This window comes from Gopherus evgoodei, chromosome 7 (genome assembly GCF_007399415.2).
Source record: "Gopherus evgoodei ecotype Sinaloan lineage chromosome 7, rGopEvg1_v1.p, whole genome shotgun sequence".
Classification (NCBI taxonomy): Eukaryota; Metazoa; Chordata; order Testudines; family Testudinidae; genus Gopherus; species Gopherus evgoodei.
Window position 1 is genome coordinate 130,682,633 of NC_044328.1, and position 23,678 is coordinate 130,706,310.

General features: G+C 64.9%; 1 protein-coding gene across 2 annotated transcripts in view; it reads left to right on the plus strand.

Annotated features, from left to right (window-relative positions):
- The window catches only part of CAMK1 (calcium/calmodulin dependent protein kinase I), a 27,155-nt gene continuing 3,477 nt past the window's right edge, over positions 1-23,678 (plus strand). For both annotated transcript variants that reach the window (XM_030569762.1, XM_030569763.1), the window contains exons 1-6: positions 1-63; positions 3,873-4,060; positions 18,874-19,005; positions 20,486-20,560; positions 20,996-21,134; positions 23,278-23,404. In XM_030569762.1, coding sequence (XP_030425622.1) covers positions 3,972-4,060; positions 18,874-19,005; positions 20,486-20,560; positions 20,996-21,134; positions 23,278-23,404 — 562 coding nt within the window. In that variant the 5' untranslated portion in view covers positions 1-63; positions 3,873-3,971. The remainder of the gene's footprint in view (positions 64-3,872; positions 4,061-18,873; positions 19,006-20,485; positions 20,561-20,995; positions 21,135-23,277; positions 23,405-23,678) is intronic.

Consider the following 23,678-nt stretch of genomic DNA (forward strand, 5'->3'; position numbering starts at 1 on the left):
GTGCCGGCCGGGTGGGAGCTGCGGCCGCTCTCGGGCTCGGCTCGAGGGAGCGGGGGGCGCGCGGTAAGGGCCGGGCGGGGCCGCGTGGGGCTGGGTGCGCCTGTGTGCACAGTGTGTGCACAGTGTGTGCGCGTGTTTGTGTGTGCACTGTGCGTGCGTGGGGTGTGCACTGTGTTGGGGGTAGTTCGCGTGTGTGCGTGTGCAGTGTGTGGGGTGCGTGTGTGCAAAGTGTGTGTGGGGTGTGCGCGTGTGCACTGTGTGCGCGCATGGGGTGTGCATGTGTGCCGTGTGGGGTGCGTGTGTGGGGGTGCGCGTGTGTACACTGCGCGCGTGTGCAGTGTGCGCGCACTGCATGGGGTGTGCATGTGTGCAGTGTTTGTGCACGGGCGCTGCACGTGTGTGCACAGTGTGGAGGGCGTGTGTGTGTGTGCACTGTGTGCATGTGTGGGGAGTGCGCATGTGTACACTGCATGGGGTGTGCATGTGTGCACAGTGTGTGTGCATGGGGAGTGTGCATGTGTGCGTGCACTGTGTGGGGGATGCGCGCGCGTGTGGGGGATGTGCGCGTGGGGGATGCACAGTGTGCGCGGAGTGTGGATGTGTGCACTGTGTGCATGTGTGGGGAGTGCGCATGTGTATACTGTGCATGGGGTGTGCATGTGTGCACAGTGTGTGTGCATGGGGAGTGTGCATGTGTGTGTGCACCGTGTGGGGGATGTGCGCGTGGGGGATGCACAGTGTGTGCGCGGAGTGTGGGTGTGTGCACTGTGTGTGGGATGCGTGTGTGTGCAGTGTGCGCGTGCATGGGTGGTGCACGTGTGTGCACTGTGTGGAGGGGGTGCGCGTGTGCAGTGTGTGTGTGTGGGGAGTGTGCTTATGTGCACAGTGTATGGGTGTGTGCAGTGTGTGTGGGGGATGTGTATGTGCGTGTGTACATGTATGCGCATAGTAAGCAATGTGTGTATATGTGTGGGGCATGCACAGGGTATGTGCAGGTGTGTGTGGGGATGCGTGTGTTTGTGCACAGTGTGTGCACAGGGATCTCTGTGTGTGTGTGCTCATGCCTGTGTGTGCAACGGTCTGTGTGCCCGGACCCATATGTGCATGTGCAGGGATGTGTGTATATCTCTGTGTGCGTGTGTGTGGATGGAGAGCTCTGTGTTTGTGCACATGTGATCTGTGTATGTTTGTGCATGCACACCCATGGGGGATGTGTATTTTCGTGTGCGTTGGAGGGAACTGTGGGCATGCCTAACTCCCCATGTCTGGGTGTGTGCTGCTGCCTGCTGGGGTCGTGTTCAGCTCTGTGTGTTCCCCCTTGCACCTTCCTGCTGGCCAGGCGTGTTGTGTGGTGCAGGGCCTGGCCTGGCAGGATCCAGGCAGCCGGGGGCCACTATTGGCAGGCTTGGGCATCTGGCAGATTCTGTGGAGTGTGAGCTAATGGGCAGGGATGGCGCCTGGGCAGGGTATAGGCTGGACTGGGCCCCAAGGTGTGGGAAGGGGTAGGAGGGCCTTGTTGGCCGGGCTGCTTTGGGGGATCTTTGCCAGGAGCTGGGAATGGGCGACAGGGGGATGGATCATTTGATCATTACCTGTTAGCTTCACTCCCTCTGGGGCACCTGGCATTGCACGGTCAGAAGACAGGACACTGAGCTGGATGGACCTTTGGTCTGACCCAGTCTGGCCGTTCTCACGTTCTTATGATCTGCACCTTTGCTCTGGGGTGCTCCCTAGAGCATTTCCAGCGGCAGGGCAGGGCTGGTGGGGCTGGGGGCAGAGCCGGAGTGGCCAGGGGCAGGACTGGCAGGGCTGAGGACAGGGCGGAAGAGGCTGGAGGCAGGGCCCTGGCGACCCAGGGAGGAGGTAGGGTGAAGAGCCCTGTGCCCTGGCATCGCCCTGGGGCCCAGTCCATGTGGCTGCTGGCCTTGGCCCTGATCTCTGCTGCTGCAGTCTCCTACCCCCCTTGCCCCTCCCACCAGCGAGAGGGGCAGTGGGGCTGGGCACACACCACACTGGGGATCCTGCACCACCAGCGACGCACTGGCTGCAGGGGCTGAGCTGGGTGACCAGGACTCCTGAAGGTTTCCAAGGGGCTGAGCTCATGGGCCCGGCCCTCCTGCCCCTTCCGCAACCCGGCCCGTGGGCCCGGCCCAGCCCTCTCGCCCCTTCCCTGCCTCTGCCCCTGGGCCAGTCCGGCCCTCCCGCCCCTTCCCCGGCCTGGCCCAGCCCTCCCACACCTGGCCCGGCCTAGCCCAGCCCTCCCGCCCCTGGCCCGGCCTAGCCCAGCCCATGTGCCTGGCCCAGCCCTCCTGCCCCTTCCCCGGCCCAGCCCATGGCCCCAGCTTGGCCCGGCCAGCCCGTGGGCCCGGCCCGGCCCTCCTGCCCCTTCCCCGCCTTGGCCCGGGAGCCTGGCCCGGCCCAGCCCTCCTGCCCCTTCCCTGGCCTGGCGCATGGACCAAGCCCAGCCCTACTGCTCCTTCCCTGCCTCGGCCATGGGCCCAGCCTGGCCTGGCCCTCCCACCCCTTCCCCGCCTTGGCCCGTGGGCCCGGCCCGGCCCTCCTGCCCCTTCCCCGCCTTGGCCCGGGGGCCTGGCCCGGCCCAGCCCTCCTGCCCCTTCCCTGGCCTGGCGCATGGACCAAGCCCAGCCCTACTGCTCCTTCCCTGCCTCGGCCCATGGGCCCAGCCTGGCCCGGCCCAGCCCTTGGGCCCGGCCTGGCCCTCCCGCCCCTTCCCCGCCTTGGCCTGTGGGCCCGACCCATGGACCAAGCCCAGCCCTACTGCCCCTTCCCCACCTCGGCCATGGGCCCAGCCTGGCCTGGCCCTCCTGCCCCTTCCCCGCCTTGGCCCGTGGGCCTGGCCCGGCCCGGCCTTCCCACCCCTTCCCTGCCTCAGCCCATGGGTCCAGCCTGGCCCGGCCCTCCCACCCCTTCCCCGCCTTGGCCCGGGGGCCTGGCCCGGCCCAGCCCTACTGCCCCTTCCCCACCTCGGCCCATGGGCCCAGCCTGGCCCGGCCCTCCCACCCCTTCCCCGGCACGGCCCATGGGCCCAGCCCGGCCCGGCCTTCTCGCCCCTTCCCCGCCTTGGCCCGGGGGCCTGGCCCGGCCCAGCCCTCCTGCCCCTTCCCTGGCCTGGCGCATGGACCAAGCCCAGCCCTACTGCCCCTTCCCCACCTCGGCCCATGGGCCCAGCCCGGCCCGGCCTTCCCGCCCCTTCCCCGCCTCGGCCTGTGGGCTCGGCCCGGCCCTCCTGGCCCGACCCATGGACCAAGCCCAGCCCTACTGCCCCTTCCCCACCTCGGCCATGGGCCCAGCCTGGCCCGGCCCTCCTGCCCCTTCCCCGTCTTGGCCCGTGGGCCTGGCCCGGCCCGGCCTGGCCTTCCCACCCCTTCCCTGCCTCAGCCCATGGGTCCAGCCTGGCCCGGCCCTCCCGCCCCTTCCCCGCCTTGGCCCGTGGGCCTGACCCGGCCCAGCCCTACTGCCCCTTCCCCACCTCGGCCCATGGGCCCAGCCCGGCCCGGCCCTCCCACCCCTTCCCTGGCACGGCCCATGGGCCCAGCCCGGCCCGGCCCTCCCACCCCTTCCCTGGCATGACCCATGGGCCCAGCCTGGCCCGGCCTTCCCGCCCCTTCCCCGCCTCGGCCCGTGGGCCCGGCCTGGCCCTCCTGCCCCTTCCCTGGCCTGGCTCATGGACCAAGCCCAGCCCTACTGCCCCTTCCATGCCTCGGCCCGTGGGCCAGGCCCGGCCCTCCCACCCCGGCTGATCCAGCCGTTGACCCCTCAGCTCTGCTGGCTCAGCTCCAGCTCCTGTCCAGGCAGGCACAGACTGGAAGCTCTTTGGCTCTGACGCCACCTCCTCGTGCTGCCCCACGCAGGCCCTGAGTGTGCTGCCATCGCTGCGGCCCCGCACAGGCTGCTGGGGCGCGCTGCGCACTGCACCTCAGAGAAGGTGGCTGCCAGCCCAGCGGGGAAGGATGATGCCTCTGGGTGAGGATGGGCCCCGCTGGAAGAAGAGAGCCCAGGACGTCCGGGAGATCTACGAGTTCCGGGAGACCCTGGGCACGTGAGTCAGACCAACCACCCCTCCCAGGGCACCAGCTGTGCCGCTGCCTGGCACTGTGCTCGGACCCGTCTCTGTGCCCATCCCGGCCTTGCAGCCTGTCTGCCGTGGGCAGGGTTTGTAACCCCAGTCCTTCCTGCAGGCAGCTGTGGGGGCGGGCAGGATGCTGGCTGTGGGGGGGGCTCCCAGCAGGGGGCACTGTGGGGGCAGGGGCAGGGCGCTGGCTGTGGGGGAGCTCCCAGCAGGGGGCGCTGTGGGGGCGGGGCGCTGGCTGTGGGGAGCTCCCAGCAGGGGGCACTGTGGGGGCGGGGGCAGGGCGCTGGCTGTGGGGGAGCTCCCAGCAGGGGGCGCTGTGGGGGCGGGGCAGGGCGCTGGCTGTGGGGGAGCTCCCAGCAGGGGGCGCTGTGGGGGCGGGGCAGGGCGCTGGCTGTGGGGGAGCTCCCAGCAGGGGGCGCTGTGGGGGTGGGGCAGGGCGCTGGCTGTGGGGGAGCTCCCAGCAGGGGGCGCTGTGGGGGCAGGGCAGGGCGCTGGCTGTGGGGTGAGCGCCCAGCAGGGGGCGCTGTGGGGGCGGGGCAGGGCGCTGGCTGTGGGGGAGCTCCCAGCAGGGGGCGCTGTGGGGGCAGGGCAGGGTGCTGGCTGTGGGGTGAGCGCCCAGCAGGGGGCGCTGTGGGGGCGGGGCAGGGCGCTGGCTGTGGGGGAGCTCCCAGCAGGGGTTGCTGTGGGGGCAGGGCAGGGCGCTGGCTGTGGGGTGAGCGCCCAGCAGGGGGTGCTGTGGGGGCGGGGCAGGACACTGGCTCTGGGGAAGCTCCCAGCAGGGGGTGCTGTGGGGGCGGGGCAGGGGGCTGGCTCTAGGGGCAGCTCCCAACTGTCTCAGCCCCGGCCTGTCCCAGTGGGGCATTGTGGGGAGCAGGGAGGTCCGTGTGGGAGCTCTGGGGCCGTTGCTGTTTTCTCCCCCGGTGGTGGCCCTGTGCCCCTCCCCCGTGTGGCTCCAGGGGGGCTGTTGCTGGGTGCCGGGGCTGGCACAGGCCGGAACGGGATGGAAACCTGCCGCCTCAAATATTAGCCCAAGGCTTGGCACTGATGCGGGAATGTTTGGGTCAACATTGACAGAACCCGTCGGTGTGCTGGTGGGGTGAGGCTGGGCTGGGGCTGGCCAGGCATCCAGCTGCGGGAGGTGGCAGGAGATCCCCTCCTGGGTCAATACCAGCTATGTGCCCTCGCGCTGCCAGGCTCTGTCCTGCCTGGGCCCCCATCAGGCACTATGAGGGGGGCAGGCCGGGCTCCCTGGCTTGGCATGGCACACTTTGGGGGCTCAACAGGTTGGTGCTGCAGGAGCAGGGATGGTGCCCTGAGGCCAGCTAAAGCTCTTACGCTGGATTAATGTGTGAAGTACAGGCAGGATTAGGGCAAGTGCATGGTCCACGTGTACCAGGCTGCTGCGTCTAGGCACTGACCTGACTCGGGCTGTGCCCCAGATCAGGAGTGGGGCCCAGAGCCTAGGCCCCAAGACCAGGCCTGACACCCTCACCCCTAAACACATCCTCCCTGTGGGCACGTCCGTTCCATGTAACCCTTCGGGGACTCTTTCGCACACCTGCTTTATTCCTGGGGAGATCCATGAAAAACCTGCATGGAAACCCCTCCACTCTGGGAACCCTCCTGTCACTCTGCCCTGCCAGGGCCCTCAGCCCGTCTTTCCTCCAGCACCTTCTCCTGGTGCCCACGCTCACTGCCCCTGCAGCCCTCGGTCTCCTGCTCCGCTCCAGTGGGCCCCAATGCCCAGCCAGCCTTCCTTTCCCTGGCCCTGCTCCCTGCCGGCGGCCTGGGAGAGCTGGTCTCCTTCAGCCTGGCCAGGCCTTTTACCAGATTCCTTGCATGGCCAGGGCTGAGCCATCACGTTTCCAGCAGCTTTGTCCCAGAGACGCCCTATGGTCCCTGTTAGTGCCGTAGGCCAGGCCCCGGGCTGGAGTTCTTCAGAGAGTTCATGGAATCAGCCTTCAGAAGCTCTACACAGATCCCCCAAAGCCTCCCCCCGACAAATGGAGCAGGGACCCCAGTACCCTGTGGAAGGGCCCCCCCCCCGGGTTACCTCCAACTAAGACAGGCCGAGTGATCACACTGGTGGCAGTGTCGGTCCGTGCACACATCTTCTGGCTGATGGGGTGGTGCGGGAGGGTATGGGGCAGAGTTCATGGGCCCCAGGATTTGTGACTGCCTGCGGCAGCCATGAACAATGTGAGCTCTGCAGGCAGGCTGTTAGCCCCACAGCTCCCCACCACCCCCGGGCTGCTCCCCAGCTGCCCTGCCCCCTCGCCAGCCTGCCATTCTAGGCTGGGCAGCTTTCCCTAGGCAGCTGCTTTGTTCTTGGTTTGGCCTTCCTGTCCTGATGCTGGGACGGTGGTCTGGTGCTGTCACCTCACAGGGCTGTGCCCTGGCTGCCTCCGCCCAGGCTGAGTTCTGCCCAGTGGCACTCAGCACCGATGGAGCGTCCCACTGGCGGAAGCCAGCAAGCCCATCCTAGCGGTTTGCATCTGAGTCCTCTGGGTTCAGCCCCACAACTTCCGTACCCAGAACACAGCAAAAGGAGTGTCCCTAATATCCTGCTGTCAGGGTCCCACAGACGGTCCACAACAGCTCGGGCTGCCAGCAGAACGAGGGGCTTCCAGAACTCGCCGCCAGCGGGACGCTCCATGGTATTGCATAGGGTGTGGGTGATGCTGTCTCCCCCACTCAAATGAGGGGGGGCTCCCAGAGGCACATGGGCGCAGGTGGCCAGGGAGTGCACTCAGTTGCATGTAGGTCCTACTCCCCCTCTGGCCAGAGCCAGCTCCCTGGCACACATCCCCGGGCGGTTCTCCCCGCCAGCCCGAGCCCCGGCCGGCGTACCCCTCAGAGCCCACAGCTCTGGTGAGGAGCACCTGTTTGGCCCTCCTGGCTGCCAGGTTTAGGGCTGCTCCCCGTGGCTGCTGGGCGTGGGCTTGGGGCGTTCTTCAGGGGGTCTCCTACCAAAACCCTGTCTGCTGTGCTGCCCCAGAGTCTCAACTCCACCCCCCCACCCTTGCCCCTCCCCGACAGAGCGCAGGAGTCACAGCGACCTTCCTGAAAGCCTGCTCCCTCCCTCCTGCCTGTGGGCCCCCCTTTAGCTAGGCAGGAAGCTCCCACCAGGCCCCTGCTGAGTGCACTGGGCCTTGGGCCCTACTTGCCATGGTGTCTGCTCCCTGCGCTGGGTGAGCTGGCTCCCCCTGCCCCACACCGCTGGCTCTGCCCTGAGCTAATGTGGGGGGTGGGGAGGGGTGCCCTGGGGGGATGGGGGTGTGAGCTGCTGGCTCCCCAGGCTCTATCCCATCCAGCACGAGCTGGGTCTGCACTTCCAAGGCCCTTCGCAGTCGGTCCCCAGCCAACCCACCGTCTCTCGTTGGCTGCTGAGCTGACTCCTGCCTCTGACCGGCCACCAGGCCAGCCTCCCTCGCCCACTCTGAGGTTTTCGAACCTCCCCTGCTGCCCCTCCAAAGCCGCCTGTCACAGAGTGTGGGGGAGTCTGGCCCTGCACCCCTCTTCCTGGGACCCACAGCGACTCTCAGCCAGCCAGGAAAACAGAAGGTTTATTGGACAACAGGAACACAGGTTACAGCAGAGCTTGCAGGCACAGCCAGGACCCTCAATCGAGTCCTGCTGGGGTTCAGGAAGCTTAGTCCCCTGAATTCCAACCACCCAGCCCAAAACCGAAATTGAACTAACCCCCTCCAGCCGGCCCCTTCCTTTGTCCAGCTTCCCGGGCAAAGGTGCTGACCCCCTCCCCCCTACCTGGCTCAGGTTACAGGCTTAGGTCCTGTCCCTCACCTAAAATCATTCCCGGCTCTCCCATCTCCCACACAGACAGCCCCTACTCCATCACATCGGGACTCCCCCGTGGCTGGGGCACCAGCCCCCCCAACTCGCTGGCTGGGTCCAGCTCCTGTCAGGGACACCCCCGTGGCTGGGGCACCAGCCCCCACCCCCACCCCAACTCACTGGCTGGGCCCAGCTCCCTGTCAGGGTGTCATGGAGTGTGGGGGAGTCCAGCCCTGCACCCCTCTTCCTGGGACCCACAGCGACTCTCAGCCAGCCAGTAAAACAGAAGGTTTATTGGACAACAGGAATGCAGGTTACAGCAGAGCTTGCAGGCACAGCCAGGACCCCTCAATCGAGTCCTGCTGGGGTTCAGGAAGCTTAGTCCCCTGAATTCCAACCACCCAGCCCAAAACCAAAACTAAACTAACTGCCCCCAGCCAGCCCCTTCCTTTGTCTAGCTTCCCGGGCAAAGGTGCTGACCCCCTCCCCCCTACCTGGCTCAGGTTACAGGCTTAGGTCCTGTCCCTCACCTAAAGTCATTCCCGGCTCTCCCATCTCCCACACAGACAGCCCCTACTCCATCACATTGGGACTCCCCCGTGGCTGGGGCACCAGCCCCCCCAACTCGCAGGCTGGGTCCAGCTCCTGTCAGGGACACCCCCGTGGCTGGGGCACCAGCCCCCACCCCCACCCCAACTCACTGGCTGGGCCCAGCTCCCTGTCAGGGTGTCATGGAGTGTGGGGGAGTCCAGCCCTGCACCCCTCTTCCTGGGACCCACAGCGACTCTCAGCCAGCCAGTAAAACAGAAGGTTTATTGGACAACAGGAATGCAGGTTACAGCAGAGCTTGCAGGCACAGCCAGGACCCTCAATCGAGTCTGCTGGGGTTCAGGAAGCTTAGTCCCCTGAATTCCAACCACCCAGCCCAAAACCGAAATTGAACTAACCCCCTCCAGCCGGCCCCTTCCTTTGTCCAGCTTCCCGGGCAAAGGTGCTGACCCCCTCCCCCCTACCTGGCTCAGGTTAGAGGCTTAGGTCTGGTCCTTCACCTAAAGACATCCCCGGCTCTCTCATCCCACACACAGACAGTCCCTACTCCATCACATCTCTCCCCCCTTTGAGACTGAACTGAGCGGGGTCACTCTGCCCAGTGACCTGGGGAAGTTCAGGGCCCCCCCTCCGGGACAACGCATCCGCTGTCAGGTTGGCACTTCCCTTCCCATGGACCACGTCCATGTCATAGTCCTGCAGGAGCAGGCTCCACCTCAGGAGCTTGGCGTTGGCTCCTTTCATCTGGTGCAGCCAGGTCAGGGGAGAGTGGTCGGTGTACACGGTGAAGTGTCGCCCAAAGAGATATGGCTCTAGCTTCTTAAGGGCCCACACCATGGCCAGGCATTCCTCCTCGATGGCCGCGTAGTTCTGCTCCTGGGGTAGCAGCTTCTTACTCAGGTACACGATGGGGTGTCTGTCCCCCTTTTCATCCTCCTGCATTAACACCGCCCCCAGTCCCGTGTCTGAGGCGTCAGTGAACACCATAAAGGGCTTGTCAAAATCTGGGTTTGCCAGAACTAGGCCACTAACCAGAGCCTCCTTCAGCGCCCGGAAAGCCTCCTGGCACTGCTCAGTCCAGACCACCTTGTCTGGCTTCCCCTTTTTGCACAGTTCAGTGATGGGGCCGGCTATGGCACTAAAGTGGGGCACGAACCTTCGATAGTACCCCGCCATCCCAATAAAGGCCTGGACCTGCTTTTTGGTTTGGGGAGCAGGCCAGTCCCTGATCACCTCCACCTTGGTTGGTTCCGGCTTCAGGCAGCCGCTCCCCACCCGATGGCCCAGGTAAGATACTTCAGCCATCCCCACCTTGCACTTCTCAGCCTTTACTGTTAACCTAGCCTTTCGGAGTTGGTCCAGGACTTGTTTAACCTGGGACACGTGGTCCTCCCAGGTCCAGCTAAAGACACAGATGTCGTCAATATACGCCACGGCAAAACTCTCCATCCCCCTCAGTAGCTGATCCACCAGGCGCTGGAAGGTGGCCGGTGCTCCCTTGAGGCCGAAGGGCAGGGTCAGAAACATGTAGAGCCCCAGAGGGGTGATAAAGGCCGATTTCAGCCTGGCATCTGCATCCAGCGGCACTTGCCAGTAGCCTTTGTAAGATCCATGGTGGTGAGGTACCGAGCACCTCCCAGCTTGTCTAGGAGCTCGTCAGGCCTGGGCATGGGGTAGGCATCAGATACCGTGATGGCATTGAGCTTTCGATAGTCCACACAGAACCGGATCGACCCATCCCTTTTGGGGACTAGCACCACTGGCGAGGCCCAAGGGCTGGAAGATGGTTGGATCACCCCCCAAGCCAGCATATCCCTGACCTCTATTTCTAGGTCCTGGGCAGTTTTCCCGGTGACCCGAAAAGGGGAGCATCTTATCGGGGATGTGACCCGGTCTCCACCCAGTGCATCCAGGCTGGTTGGAAAACAGCTGTCGGTATAGATGCAGCACCCCCCTGATCTCAGTGTGCTGGGCCAGGGTCAGCTGATCAGAGAGGGGAATCGCCTCCAGGGGGGAACCAGCTTTTGTCCCAGGGAATAGATCCACTAAGGGGTCATCTCCCTGCCCCTCCCAATGTCCGCACATGGCCAACACCACATTCCCCCTGTCATAGTACGGCTTCATCATATTCACATGGTACACCCGACGGTGATGTGCCCGGTTTGACAGCTCCACCACATAGTTTACTTCATTTAGTTGCCTGATAACCTTGAAGGGCCCTTCCTAGGCAGCCTGGAGTTTGTTTTTCCTCACAGGGATGAGAACCATCACTTGGTCCCCGGTGGCGAATGCGCGGTCCCGCTCCGTGCGGTCATACCAGACTTGCTTCCTCTGGGCTCGGGCCAGATTCTCCCTGGCCAGGCCAATGAGCTCGGCAAGTCTTTCCCAGAAGGTCAGGACATACTCCACCACTGACTCTCCCTCGGGAGTGGCCTTTCCCTCCCATTCGTCTCTCATCAGGTCCAGGGGCCCCCTTACCCGCCTTCCATATAATAGTTTGAAAGGCGAAAACCCGGTAGATTCCTGCGGTACCTCCCTGTACGCAAACAGCAGGTGAGGTAAGTACTTGTCCCAGTCCTGCGGGTGCTGGTTCATAAATGTTTTTAGCATCATAGTTAGAGTCCCATCGAACCTTTCCACCAGCCTGTTGGACTGGGGGTGATATGCTGAGGCCCAGTTGTGCCGGACCCCACATTCCTCCCACAAGCACCGGAGCAGGGTTGACATGAAGTTGGACCCCTGGTCCGTTAAGATGTCCTTGGGGAACCCCACTTGGCTGAAAATGGTCAGCAGCACATCTGCCACTGTGTCTGCTTCAATAGAGGACAAGGCCACCGCCTCGGGGTAGCGAGTGGCAAAATCTACCAACACCAGAATGTATTTCTTCCCTGACCGGGTCGTCTTGCTGAGAGGTCGCACTATGTCCATGGCCACCTTCTGGAAAGGTTCTTCTATGATGGGTAAAGGCCTCAAAGCCGCTTTCCCCTTGTCCTGGGCCTTCCCCACCCTCTGGCAGGGGTCACAGGATTGGCAGTACTGTCGGACATGGGTAAAGACCCCAGGCCAGTAAAAGTTCTGTAGCAGCCTCTGTCTGGTGCGCCGGATTCCCTGGTGCCCTGCGAGAGGGATGTCATGGGCCAGGTACAGCAGCTTGTGGCGAAACTTCTGGGGAACCACCAGCTGCCTCCTGATCCCCCATGACTCTACTTCCCCTGGGGGAGCCCATTCTCGGTACAGGAACCCCTTCTCCCACAGGAACCTCTCCTTGCAACCTCTCCTCATGGTCTGTACCGCACTGAGGTTAGCTCGGTCCCTGGGCCGCAAGGAGGGATCTTTCTGCAACTCGGCCTGGAACTCAGCAGCTGGGACAGGGATGGGGACCAGCTCTCTCTCGCTGGCTGGGTCTGAGGCCGCAGCCTCTCGGAGCTGTGTCCCTGGGAGTTCCCTCCCCACCAGGTTAGGGTCCTGCACCTCGGGCAGAGTACCTTCTCCGTTGTCAGGGTGCAGTGCCTTGCGCTGACTCTGACTACGGGTCACGACCAAGGCACCCCAGGCGTTGCTTTGCCAGATCTCCAGGTCCCCCCCCAATTAACACCTCCGTGGGCAAATATGGGTATACCCCCACGTCCTTGGGGCCCTCCTTGGCCCCCCACTTCAGGTGTACCCTCGCCATGGGCAGCTTGAATGGGGTCCCGCCCATGCCCATCAGGGTCAGGTAGGTGTTGGGCACCATCCGATCTGAGGCCACCATCTCGGGCCGGGCCAGCGTCACCTCTGCGCCCATGTCCTAGTACCCAGTGACCTTCCTCCCATCTACCTCCAGGGAAACCAGGCACTCTCTCCGGAGGGGCAGCCCTGCACCCACCCTGTAAACCAAAAACCCAGAGCCTGGAGCATCCAGCCCCCCAAAGGAGCTGACCTGGGCCCCTCCTCCCTCCTTTGCAGGTGGTACGCAGCTAGTCCCCCTTTCCTGCGAACGCTGCCCCTCGTCCAGCTGGGTCTCTACCAAGTTAACCCGGTGTGGGGTCTGTCTGCTCAGTCTGTCCTTGAGCCTGGTGCACTGGGATCGTATGTGGCCCCTCTGGCCACATTGATAGCAGCTCATGTCCCGTTGGTCTCCTCGAACCGGTCGGTTGCCCCTGACGCTGGGCGTTCCCCTTGGGAGGGGGTTCTCCCTATTCCCCCTTCGGGAGGTCCCAGGATGACTCTCTGCATTGCGGCGGGCCTGTTTCTTTGGGACTCCTCCCTGCCACCCCCCTACTGGCTCTTCACAAAGTCATCGGCCAGCCGCTCTGCATGTTGCGGGTTCTCTGGCTTTTGGTCCCTCAACCACAGCCTCAGGTCAGATGGGCATTGCTCATACAGTTGCTTCAGTACCAGCAGTTTAACCACGTCCCCCTTCATCTGGGTCCCATATTCGCACTTGCTGGCATATCCCTCCATGCAGACGGCTACCTGCAGATATGAGACCTCAGGGGTTTTATCCTGACTCCGGAACCTCTCCCGGTACATCTCAGGAGTCAGCCCAGACTCGCGCAGCAGGGCCTGCTTGAATAGTTCGTAGTTCCCTTTCTCCTCTCCCAGCTGGCAGTACAATACCATGGCCTTGGGGTCCGGTAAGGGGGTGACAACCCGGAGCCTGTCCGCAGGATCTACCTGGTGCAGCTCGCAGGCCGTCTCAAAGGCCTCCAGGAAGTCATCCATGTCCTCCCCCTCCTTACGCTGGGCCAGGATGCACTTATCAACGCTCTGCAGTCCTGGGCCCCCCCCTCACTCATCGCAGCTGGGGGCCCGCTGCCCCTCTGCCTCGCCAGTTCCAGCTCATGATGACGCTGTCTCTCTCCTCCCGGTCATGTTCTCTGTCTCTCACGATCCTCCAGCTCTCTGTCTTAGCTCTCTCTCCCATTCCAGTATCAGAGGGTAGCCGTGTTAGTCTGGATCTGTAAAAGCAGCAAAGAATCCTGTGGCACCTTATAGACTAACAGACGTTTTGGAGCATGAGCTTTCGTGGGTGAATACCCACTTCCTCAGATGCATCTGAGGAAGTGGGTATTCACCCACGAAAGCTCATGCTCCAAAACGTCTGTTAGTCTATAAGGTGCCACAGGATTCTTTGCTGCTCTCCCATTCCAGCCGCTTGCAGATTCCCAGCGTCGCCGGGAGGATCCCCTGCTGGGGGGAGAGCTTCTCCGGGGGGATCCCCTGCTGGCTGGGGGGGTCACGGTGCCCTCGGTAGCCGCTGGGCTCCCCCCTGCTCTTCCCTTAGGCCTAGGAAGGGGGTCTCGGGAAGCCCTCGTCCGCCGGCTGACCACTCCCAGCGGGGACAGACACTGGTGCCTGCGCTGCATCTGCCCAGCTGCTTCCCTCAGAGACAGGGCTCCGTTCATTCATGCAGTCTCCCTGCTCCAGCTGGGCAATCAGCTGGTCCTTGCTGAGCCTCCCCCTGCGCAGCCCCCTCTGCTTGCACAGCTCCACCAGGTCGCACTTGCGCCGCTTGGCATACATCTTCCTGCTGGGCACTCACAGGCCGGGATGCTCGCCGCTCCCCACGGTTTCCAGGGGGACCCCTGGTGCACCAGCCCTTCTTGAGGTCACCACCTCTCTGCCAGGGTCGAGCTGCAGACTCCTCCGCCCCTGGGACTGCTCGCTGCAATCTCCCGGGGGACCCTGTTACTGCAAAATCCTCATTGGCCACACACTCCCAGGGGTTAATCACCCCTTCGGTTTACTACTCCCCGGTCACTTACTGCAGGAAGTGCCGTCCACGGGGTGCAGTAGATCCCGCTGCTGCCACCAGTTGTCACGGAGTGTGGGGAGTCCAGCCCTGCACCCCTCTTCCTGGGACTCACAGCGACTCTCAGCCAGCCAGTAAAACAGGTTTATTGGACAACAGGAATGCAGGTTACAGCAGAGCTTGGAGGCACAGTCAGGACCCCTCAGTCGAGTCCTGCTGGGGTTCAGGAACTTTAGTCCCCTGAATTCCAACCACCCAGCCCAAAACCAAAACTGAACTAACTGCCCCCAGCCAGCCCCTTCCTTTGTCCAGCTTCCCGGGCAAAGGTGCTGACCCCGTCCCCCCTACCTGGCTCAGGTTAGAGGCTTAAGTCCTGTCCCTCACCTAAAGACATCCCCGGCTCTCCCATCCCACACCCAGACAGTCCCTACTCCCATCACACCACCTCATTGTCCTGCACAGTCCTTCAGCAGCTCTGGCTGCTTCGCCGTGATGCCCCGAAACGTGGCCAGGTCTCGGCTGCTGGTGCTGAGCTCACGGCCCATCACGCTGACCAGTGGGGTGAGGACAGGCCCCCCCGTCTGTGCTGGGGGAATGACACCGTCTGCGCTGGCAGGGTCCCCTCTGTATACTCCCAACTCCCTCGCACTGGGCTGGTTTGCAGGCCTCTGGGAGCCAGGAGCTGGATCAACCTACACACTGACTTCTCCCCCGGGCTAGGGTGGGGTGAGGCAGTATAGGAATCCTAGGGGCTGGGGTTTGCACTGGGTGGGCCCCTGGGCAGGAATCCTAGGGGCTGGGGTTTGCACTGGGTGGGCCCCTGGGCAGGAATCCTAGGGGCTGGGGTTTGCACTGGGTGGGCCCCTGGGCAGGAATCCTAGGGGCTGGGGTTTGCACTGGGTGGGCCCCTGGGCAGGAATCCTAGGGGCTGGGGTTTGAAGGTTGGGGCAGTGCAGGAATCTCAGGGCTGGGGGTTTCCGTGGGAGGGCAGCGTGAGGCTCCCAGGGGTTACAGATGCCACAGTATTAAATAAGCCACGTTTCACTTCCTGTCCTCTCCGGAAACTTGGGCCCTGGCGGTCTCTGCCTTTTCCTGTTTCCAGCCCAAGCGAGCAAGCCAAAAGCTAGCTGGCCATGGGTCAGCAGCAGGCAGGCCGCTCTGCATGAGGCCAGCCCACTCAGCAACGCTCCAGCAGTGGGGCTGGGTACCCCCTAATCTCCAGCCTCTCCAGATGAACTGTGCAGGAACGCCAGACCTGGCAGGGCAGAGCCTGGAATTCCTGCTAAATCCCCCCATCTGAGCACTGGAGCAGCTCTGGGAGAGCCCCAGGTGGGCTCCGGGTGCCGTCTCCTCTGCCATCTCCTGGCATTGTGCCTGGTTCCTGGCTAGGAGGAGCAGGGGTGGGAGCCTCTGCAGGGCCCAGTGGGGGCTGGGGTGCGACTACCTGGTACTGGCTTGGGTGGAGTGAGCCCAGTGCAGCTGGTTTCCTTGCGCTCCCTGGCCAGGCCTTTGCCAGCTGCCATGGGCGGCTCCGATCCGCCCTTATCTCATGCCTGGCCCCTGGGCTGGATCAGGATGTTCTTGTGCAAACAGCCTCCCAGCCAAGCCCTGTGGCATAGCTTGGCTGGCTCCTGTTTTGGGCCCAGGCACGTGCTACTGCTGCTTCTGAATCTGACAAGAGAGTTTGCTGCTGGGTCCATGATGGGGGGTGGGCACAAGAGCTCCACCCAAAGGGGCTATCTTGAGTGGGATAAGTCTCCCAACACCAGGTGCCGAGGTGCGGCTGGCTCTGGGGGGGGACGTGGGTGCTGTGTACACAGGGACCCCTCGCCTGGTGCCAAGGTGCAGCTGGCTCGGGGGGGGGGACGTGGGTGCTGTGTACACAGGGACCCCTCGCCTGGTGCCAAGGTGCAGCTGGCTCGGGGGGGGAACGTGGGTGCTGTGTACATAGGGACCCCTCGCCTGGTGCCAAGGTGCAGCTGGCTCGGGGGTGGGAACGTGGGTGCTGTGTACACAGGGACCCCTCGCCTGGTGCCAAGGTGCAGCTGGCTCGGGGGGGGAACGTGGGTGCTGTGTACATAGGGACCCCTCGCCTGGTGCCAAGGTGAAGCTGGCTCGGGGGGGGAACGTGGGTGCTGTGTACACAGGGACCCCTCGCCTGGTGCCAAGGTGCAGCTGGCTCGGGGGGGGGAATGTGGGTGCTGTGTGCACAGGGACCCCTCGCCTGGTGCCACGGTGCAGCTGGCTTGGGGGGGGAACGTGGGTGCTGTGTACACAGGGACCCCTCGCCTGGTGCCACGGTGCAGCTGGCTCGGGGGAGGGAACGTGGGTGCTGTGTACACAGGGACCCCTCGCCTGGTGCCACGGTGCAGCTGGCTCGGGGGAGGGAATGTGGGTGCTGTGTACACAGGGACCCCTCGCCTGGTGCCAAGGTGCAGCTGGCTCGGGGGGGGGGACGTGGGTGCTGTGTACACAGGGACCCCTCGCCTGGTGCCAAGGTGCAGCTGGCTCGGGGGGGGGGATGTGGGTGCTGTGTACACAGGGACCCCTCGCCTGGTGCCACGGTGCAGCTGGCTCGGGGGAGGGAACGTGGGTGCTGTGTACACAGGGACCCCTCGCCTGGTGCCAAGGTGCAGCTGGCTCGGGGGGGGGGACGTGGGTGCTGTGTACACAGGGACCCTCGCCTGGTGCCACGGTGCAGCTGGCTCGGGGGGGGGGAACGTGGGTGCTGTGTACACAGGGACCCCTCGCCTGGTGCCAAGGTGCAGCTGGCTCGGGGGGGGGAACGTGGGTGCTGTGTACACAGGGACCCCTCGCCTGGTGCCAAGGTGCAGCTGGCTCGGGGGGGGAACGTGGGTGCTGTGTACATAGGGACCCCTCGCCTGGTGCCAAGGTGCAGCTGGCTCGGGGGTGGGAACGTGGGTGCTGTGTACACAGGGACCCCTCGCCTGGTGCCAAGGTGCAGCTGGCTCGGGGGGGGGGAACGTGGGTGCTGTGTACATAGGGACCCCTCGCCTGGTGCCAAGGTGAAGCTGGCTCGGGGGGGGGGAACGTGGGTGCTGTGTACACAGGGACCCCTCGCCTGGTGCCAAGGTGCAGCTGGCTCGGGGGGGGGAATGTGGGTGCTGTGTGCACAGGGACCCCTCGCCTGGTGCCACGGTGCAGCTGGCTCGGGGGGGGGGACGTGGGTGCTGTGTACACAGGGACCCTCGCCTGGTGCCACGGTGCAGCTGGCTCGGGGGGGGGGAACGTGGGTGCTGTGTACACAGGGACCCCTCGCCTGGTGCCAAGGTGCAGCTGGCTCGGGGGGGGAATGTGGGTGCTGTGTACACAGGGACCCCTCGCCTGGTGCCAAGGTGCAGCTGGCTCGGGGGGGGGGAACGTGGGTGCTGTGTACACAGGGACCCCTCGCCTGGTGCCACGGTGCAGCTGGCTCGCGGGTGGGGGGGGAACGTGGGTGCTGTGTACACAGGGACCCCTCGCCTGGTGCCAAGGTGCAGCTGGCTCGGGGGGGGAACGTGGGTGCTGTGTACACAGGGACCCCTCGCCTGGTGCCAAGGTGCAGCTGGCTCGGGGGAGGGGGGAACGTGGGTGCTGTGTACACAGGGACCCCTCGCCTGGTGCCACGGTGCAGCTGGCTCGGGGGTGGGGGGGGGAACGTGGGTGCTGTGTACACAGGGACCCCTCGCCTGGTGCCAAGGTGCAGCTGGCTCGGGGGGGGGAACGTGGGTGCTGTGTACACAGGGACCCCTCGCCTGGTGCCAAGGTGCAGCTGGCTCGGGGGGGGGAACGTGGGTGCTGTGTACATAGGGACCCCTCGCCTGGTGCCAAGGTGCAGCTGGCTCGGGGGGGGAACGTGGGTGCTGTGTACATAGGGACCCCTCGCCTGGTGCCAAGGTGCAGCTGGCTCGGGGGGGGGAACGTGGGTGCTGTGTACATAGGGACCCCTCGCCTGGTGCCAAGGTGCAGCTGGCTCGGGGGGGGGGACGTGGATGCTGTGTACACAGGGACCCCTCGCCTGGTGCCACGGTGCAGCTGGCTCTGCGGGGGCATGTGGGGACTGGTTATCCAGGTACTCCTACCCCGGGGCTGGCTTGAGGCGCTAGCACTGAATGTGGCCTGCCTGGGGAGTGCAATGGGGCTTTATCAGTGAGCGTGGAAGAGGATGAATGATCCGGGCTGCGGGGGCTGCACTAGGTGACCCCTGGGGCAGAGTGGCGGGGGGCAAGGACGCAGTGCTGCCTGGCCTCCTGTGACTCGCTTGCATGCTGCTAGCAGGTCGTGGCGCCCAGCTAAGCCCCTTCCTGCGCTGGCCGGCCCAGCCTGGGCTGTCCCTGCCTCTGGCACGGCAGCAGGGGGAGGCGACTCAGAGCTTGGCATCTCGCAGGGCTGGGCTCTTGGGGCTCCTACCCCGGCTGTTTTTGGGGGAGCTGCTGGCCAGGGCCCAAGGCTGGTTTTGCGCCCAGATGGGCTGTCAGCAACAGCCCCATGTCCTGATGCTGTGTAGGCGCAGGCCCGGGTGTGACCCCCCCCAGCGCCCCGCACTTGGGCAGCATGGCTCTGCCTCCCCCCCCCCCCCGCCTCATTCTCTTCTAGAAGTAGCTGGGGTTTCCGGCTGTTACCATGACAACAGCAGCCAGCTGTGCTTCTCACGTCCGGGCTGCTCCCGGTCCCCCGCCCCAGCTCACCCCTTCTCTCCCAGGGGAGCCTTCTCTGAGGTGGTGCTGGCCGAGGAGAGGACGAGCCGGAAGCTGGTGGCCATTAAGTGCATTGCCAAGGCGGCCCTGGAGGGGAAGGAGACCAGCCTGGAGAACGAGATCGCCGTCCTGCACAAGTAGGTGCTGCCAGTATGGACAGCTTGACTGCCAGACTCTGCCCCTGGGTGCAGGGCTGGCCTGGCTCACCCCGGGCCCCTGCATTCGAGTGTGCACCTTCGTGAGAGAGACCATCCCGCCTCCCGCCGCCGGGCAGGGTCTGCACCCTCCTGCCTCCTGCCCAGCTGCTTCTGCCACGAGGGGCCAGAGGTTGCTCACAGAGCTCTGCCACTCCCCTCTGGGCCAGCCACATCCAGACATCTGGGCCGCTTATCAGAGTCTTTCTAAAAATAACCCCAGGCTGGAGCCTCGTGATGTCCCAGCCGTGTCCCGGGACTCCTGGGCGAGCTGCCCGCCTGGCCAAGGCCCAGCTGCGACACCCCCTAATCCCACCCGCTGCTGGGCTGGGGAGTGCAGCAGGGTGACCCTCTGGCAGCAGGTTAGAGTGGAGCCTGGTCTGCGTGTTCCAGCCAAAGAAGCTGCTCTGCAGGCTGGCGCTGCTGGGCCCAGGGCCTGCAGGAGGAGTGGGGGGTGTCCGCTGCTTGGTGTGAGCCTGGGGCTGCGTGGGCTGGGCCGCCCCCAGGTAGGCATGGCAGCCTGCGGACGTGCGTTAGCTTCGGCATGGCTGCCCATGGTCTCCCTGGCCCCAGGAGCTGGGGCAGGACAGTCCTGGTCTTGTGCCCTGGCACCAGGGGCCGGGCTGGGGACCCTTCTGCCCCAGGGCATTCCTGTGGGGCAGGCAGCGGCCTCAGGGTGGTGGGGTGCAGAGTGAGACCAAGCAGAGAGCAAAGGTGACCCCTGCGCCCCGTCTCTGGTTCATGGAAGGAGACCTGTGGTGCCCAGGAATATCCCCCACTAGGGACTCCTGTCCACTGCCTGGCTGGACTGCAGGACTCCGGGGCCAGGCTGCGCTGGCTGCCCGACCTGGGCTGGGTTGTGACGGCTGGTCCATGGAGGAGTGAACAGCACCCCAGGGCAGGGCCTGGTGTCTGCGAGGGCCGGCTCCTTCATCACTTCACCTGCGGCCTCCCTGTCTCCAGCACCCCCATCTCCCCCGCAGCCCCTCATCTCCAGCCAACCCACCTCCAGCACCCGGGCTCCTCCGTGACCCCCCCCGTGGTCTCCCCGTCTTGCCCGTGGCCCCCTTGTCTCCAGCCTACTCATTTCCAGCCCCCCCCATCTCCACCATGGCCCCATTTCCAGCTCCCCCATGGCCCTCCCATCTCCTCCACTGCCCTCCTATCTCCAGCCTATCCATCTCCAGCCCCCTGGCTCCTCTGTGACCCCCTCCCCCATGGTCTCCCCTTGCCCGTGGCCCCTTTGTCTCCAGCCTACTCATCTCCAGCCTCCCAGCTCCTCCACAGCCCCCGTTTTCAGTACTCCCATCACCAACCCCCCCGTATCCCCTGCAGCCCCTTATCTGCAGCCCCCCCATCTTCCCCGCAGTGTCCCTGTCTCCAGCCCCCCATCTCATAAGCTGCCCCCCCATCTTTCTTTCAGGATCAAGCACCCCAACATTGTGGCTTTGGATGACATTTACGAGAGTGGGGGTCACCTCTACCTCATCATGCAGCTGTGAGTGGAGGAAGGAGGCTCCTTGGCTGGCAGAGCGGGGAGGGGATGTGCTTGTGTTGGTGCCAGAGGCAGCTGGGGCGAGGGCTAGTCCCTGACACACGTCCCACCAGTGCCAGGCAGGGGGCTAGTCCCTGACACGCACGTTCCATGGCTGGGGCGGGGGCTAGTCCCAGACACACGTCCCACCAGTGCCGGGCAGGGGGCTAGTCCCTGACACACGTCCCACCAGTGCCGGGCAGGGAGCTAGTCCCTGACACATGTCCCCCCAGTGCTGGGCAGGGGGCTAGTCCCTGACATAAATACGTTCCATGGCTGGGGCAGGGGCTAGTCCCTGACACACGTCCCACCAGTGCTGGGCAGGGGGCTAGTCCTTGACACGCATGTCCCATGGCTGGGGCGGGGGGGCTAACCCGGAGCTCTCCCCTCCACCTGCAGTGTCTCAGGCGGGGAGCTCTTTGATCGGATTGTGGAGAAGGGGTTCTACACAGAGCGGGACGCCAGCCAGCTGATCCGGCAGATCCTGGACGCTGTGCGGTACCTGCACGATATGGGCATTGTGCACCGGGACCTGAAGGTGAGCCACCATATGGGGAGGGGCCCTGCCCGCATGGCACTGCTAAACACAGGCAGTTGAGTCACCAAGGCATTGCTGGCAAGTGCCTGCACCAGGTCTGCCAAGGTGTCACCAAAGGCCTGTGCTGGGGCAGGCTGAGCTGCAGGCCAGGGCTGCCTGAGGGCTCTGATCTGCTTTGCCTCCCTCCCCCAGGGCGGGCACAGAGGAGTCTCCCCAGGCTCTGTTCAGGTTGAGTGAGGCTCTTTCCAACAGTGTGTGTGCTGTGCTGCTGGACGGTCCCTGGGGGCAGCTGCTGCGTCGCCTCGGCTCTGCTGTGTCCTTCAGGGAGGTGTCTGCGAGTGCCCTGGCCCTGCTGGCAGCTAGCTGGATTGATAGCCCCCCCGCTCGCTCAGCAGCCCAGTTGTGGAGGGGTGTTTGTTGCTGTGGTTGAGGGTGGCCCAAAGAGCTGGGTGGGGAACCGGCTGGCAGGCCGGGAGCCCCTGGGATGAGGGATCTGTTTGCAGGTGCTGTGTCCCGGCTGCCCAGTAGAACAGGGCAGGGGTCACTGCGGACGAGTTTTATGGCCGTTGCCTGTATTGGTTTCCATACAGCACAAGGGCATGTGGAGCTGCCTTCACAGCGATCCTGGGCCCTTCTCTTCAGTCTGGACTTCCTGAAATACCCTGGCTTGCGTTTGTCCCCAGCAGGGCGTGTTGGTTTCTCTGCAGACACCAGAGGTGGCAGCCATGGGCAAGCAGCAGCCGATTCCTCTCCCCGGGGGCGGGCAGGGCTCAGAGCTCACAAGGCTGGTTTGGGCAGGTGGCACAGGGAGCTACACCCGTTGGGAGGGTTGCCTAGTGCTCCTGATTTCCGTGGCGTGTCACTTGGCCTGGCTGCCTCCCGCAGAACTGCCCAGCTGCTCCCGCGAAGGAGCTGAGGGGAGCAGATGCTGTTTGCCCAGCTCCAGCACGTCCATGCCTGGGCGCTGGGGCGGGAAGTTACGCAGCCTCGTGCTCTGGGGCCAGTGGGGCTCTGCCCGGTCTCAGGAGCCTGGCCCAAGTGTGCTGTGCTCTGAGCCCAGAAGAGTTCTGGGCTCGCGTGCTCAGCGAGTGTCTGTGAAATTCTCCAAAGCCCCCGTTTGCACTGAGCATGCTCCAGCCCCTCCGACGCCCTCCCTGTGCCTGGACAGCACCTGCCTCTTCCCTGACCCCAGAGCGCCCGAGTGCCCGTTGCTGGGCTGAGCAGGACGGCCCCTGCCATATTCCTCCCACTGCCTGGGCCTGGGCCCTGCAGTGCTGGCCTGGGGCCTCGATGCCCCCTGCCGAAGCCTGGGCAGGCTGACTCGACTGCCAAGGTGGGAGGCGTGGGGAGGGGAAGAGACTGGGGGGCTAGGAGCAAACGGGGGACAGAAGGCTGGTAGGGATGGGAACAAATGGGGCAGGCTGGGGTCATGGCAGGGCAGGAGGTGAGATCATGGGGCAGGAACTGGGGAGGGGGGCTGGGGTCATGGCAGGGCAAGAGGTGAGGCCATGGGGCAGGGCCAGGGCGTGGGGGCGGCTGGGATCATGGCAGGGCAGGAGGTGAGGCCATGAGGCAGGGCTGGGGCGTGGACGTGGCTGGGATTGGGGCAGGGGCAGGAGGTGAGGCCATGGGGCAGGGCCGGGGCATGGGGTCAGCTGGCATAGGGGCAGGGGACCAGAGAAGGAGGTGAGGCCATGGGGCAGGGCCGGGGCATGGGGTTGGCTGGGATCGGGGCAGGGGACCAGGGCAGGAGGTGAGGCCATGGGGCAGGGCCGGGGCATGGAGACGGCTGGGATCGTGGCAGGGGCAGGCGGTGAGGCCATGGGGCAGGGCCAGGGCCTGGGGTTGGCTGGGGTCGGGGCAGGGGACCAGGGCAGGAGGTGAGGCCATGGGGCAGGGCCGGGGCATGGGGGCCTCTGGGATCGGGGCAGGGGCAGGAGGTGAGGCCATGGGGCAGGGCCAGGGCATGGGGGCCTCTGGGATCGTGGCAAGGCCGGGATGGGGGTGCGGGCAGGAAATGTGCTGTGTGGGACACACAGGACAGGCCCTGTCACATGTGGGGAAGGATGTGGAGGGCAGGGCGGGGCCTGGGCTGGGGAGCTGGAGCCAGCCGGGCCCTGGCTGACCCCCTGGCTCGGTGCAGCCCGAGAACCTGCTCTATTACAGCCCGGACCCAGACTCCAAGATCATGATCAGCGACTTCGGCCTGTCGAAGATCGAGGGCTCTGGCAGCGTCATGTCCACGGCCTGTGGGACCCCCGGCTATGTAGGTGAGTGATGGCAAGGGACAGGGGGCAGGGAGCGTGCCCCACCTGCGCTTTCCCGGGGGTAGGAGGGTTCTGCCTCGCCTGCACGTTCCCGGGACGGGGGGGGGGTTCTCCCCCACGTGGGGTTCCCTGTCGGGGGAGGGGAGGGTTCTGCCCCGCTTGGGGTTCCATGTTGGGGGAGGAGGGTTCTGCCCCATGTTCGGGTTCCCTGTCAGGGGAGGGGGTTCTGCCTCATGTTGGGGTTCCCCGTTGGGGGGGGGCATGTAATTAATGCTTT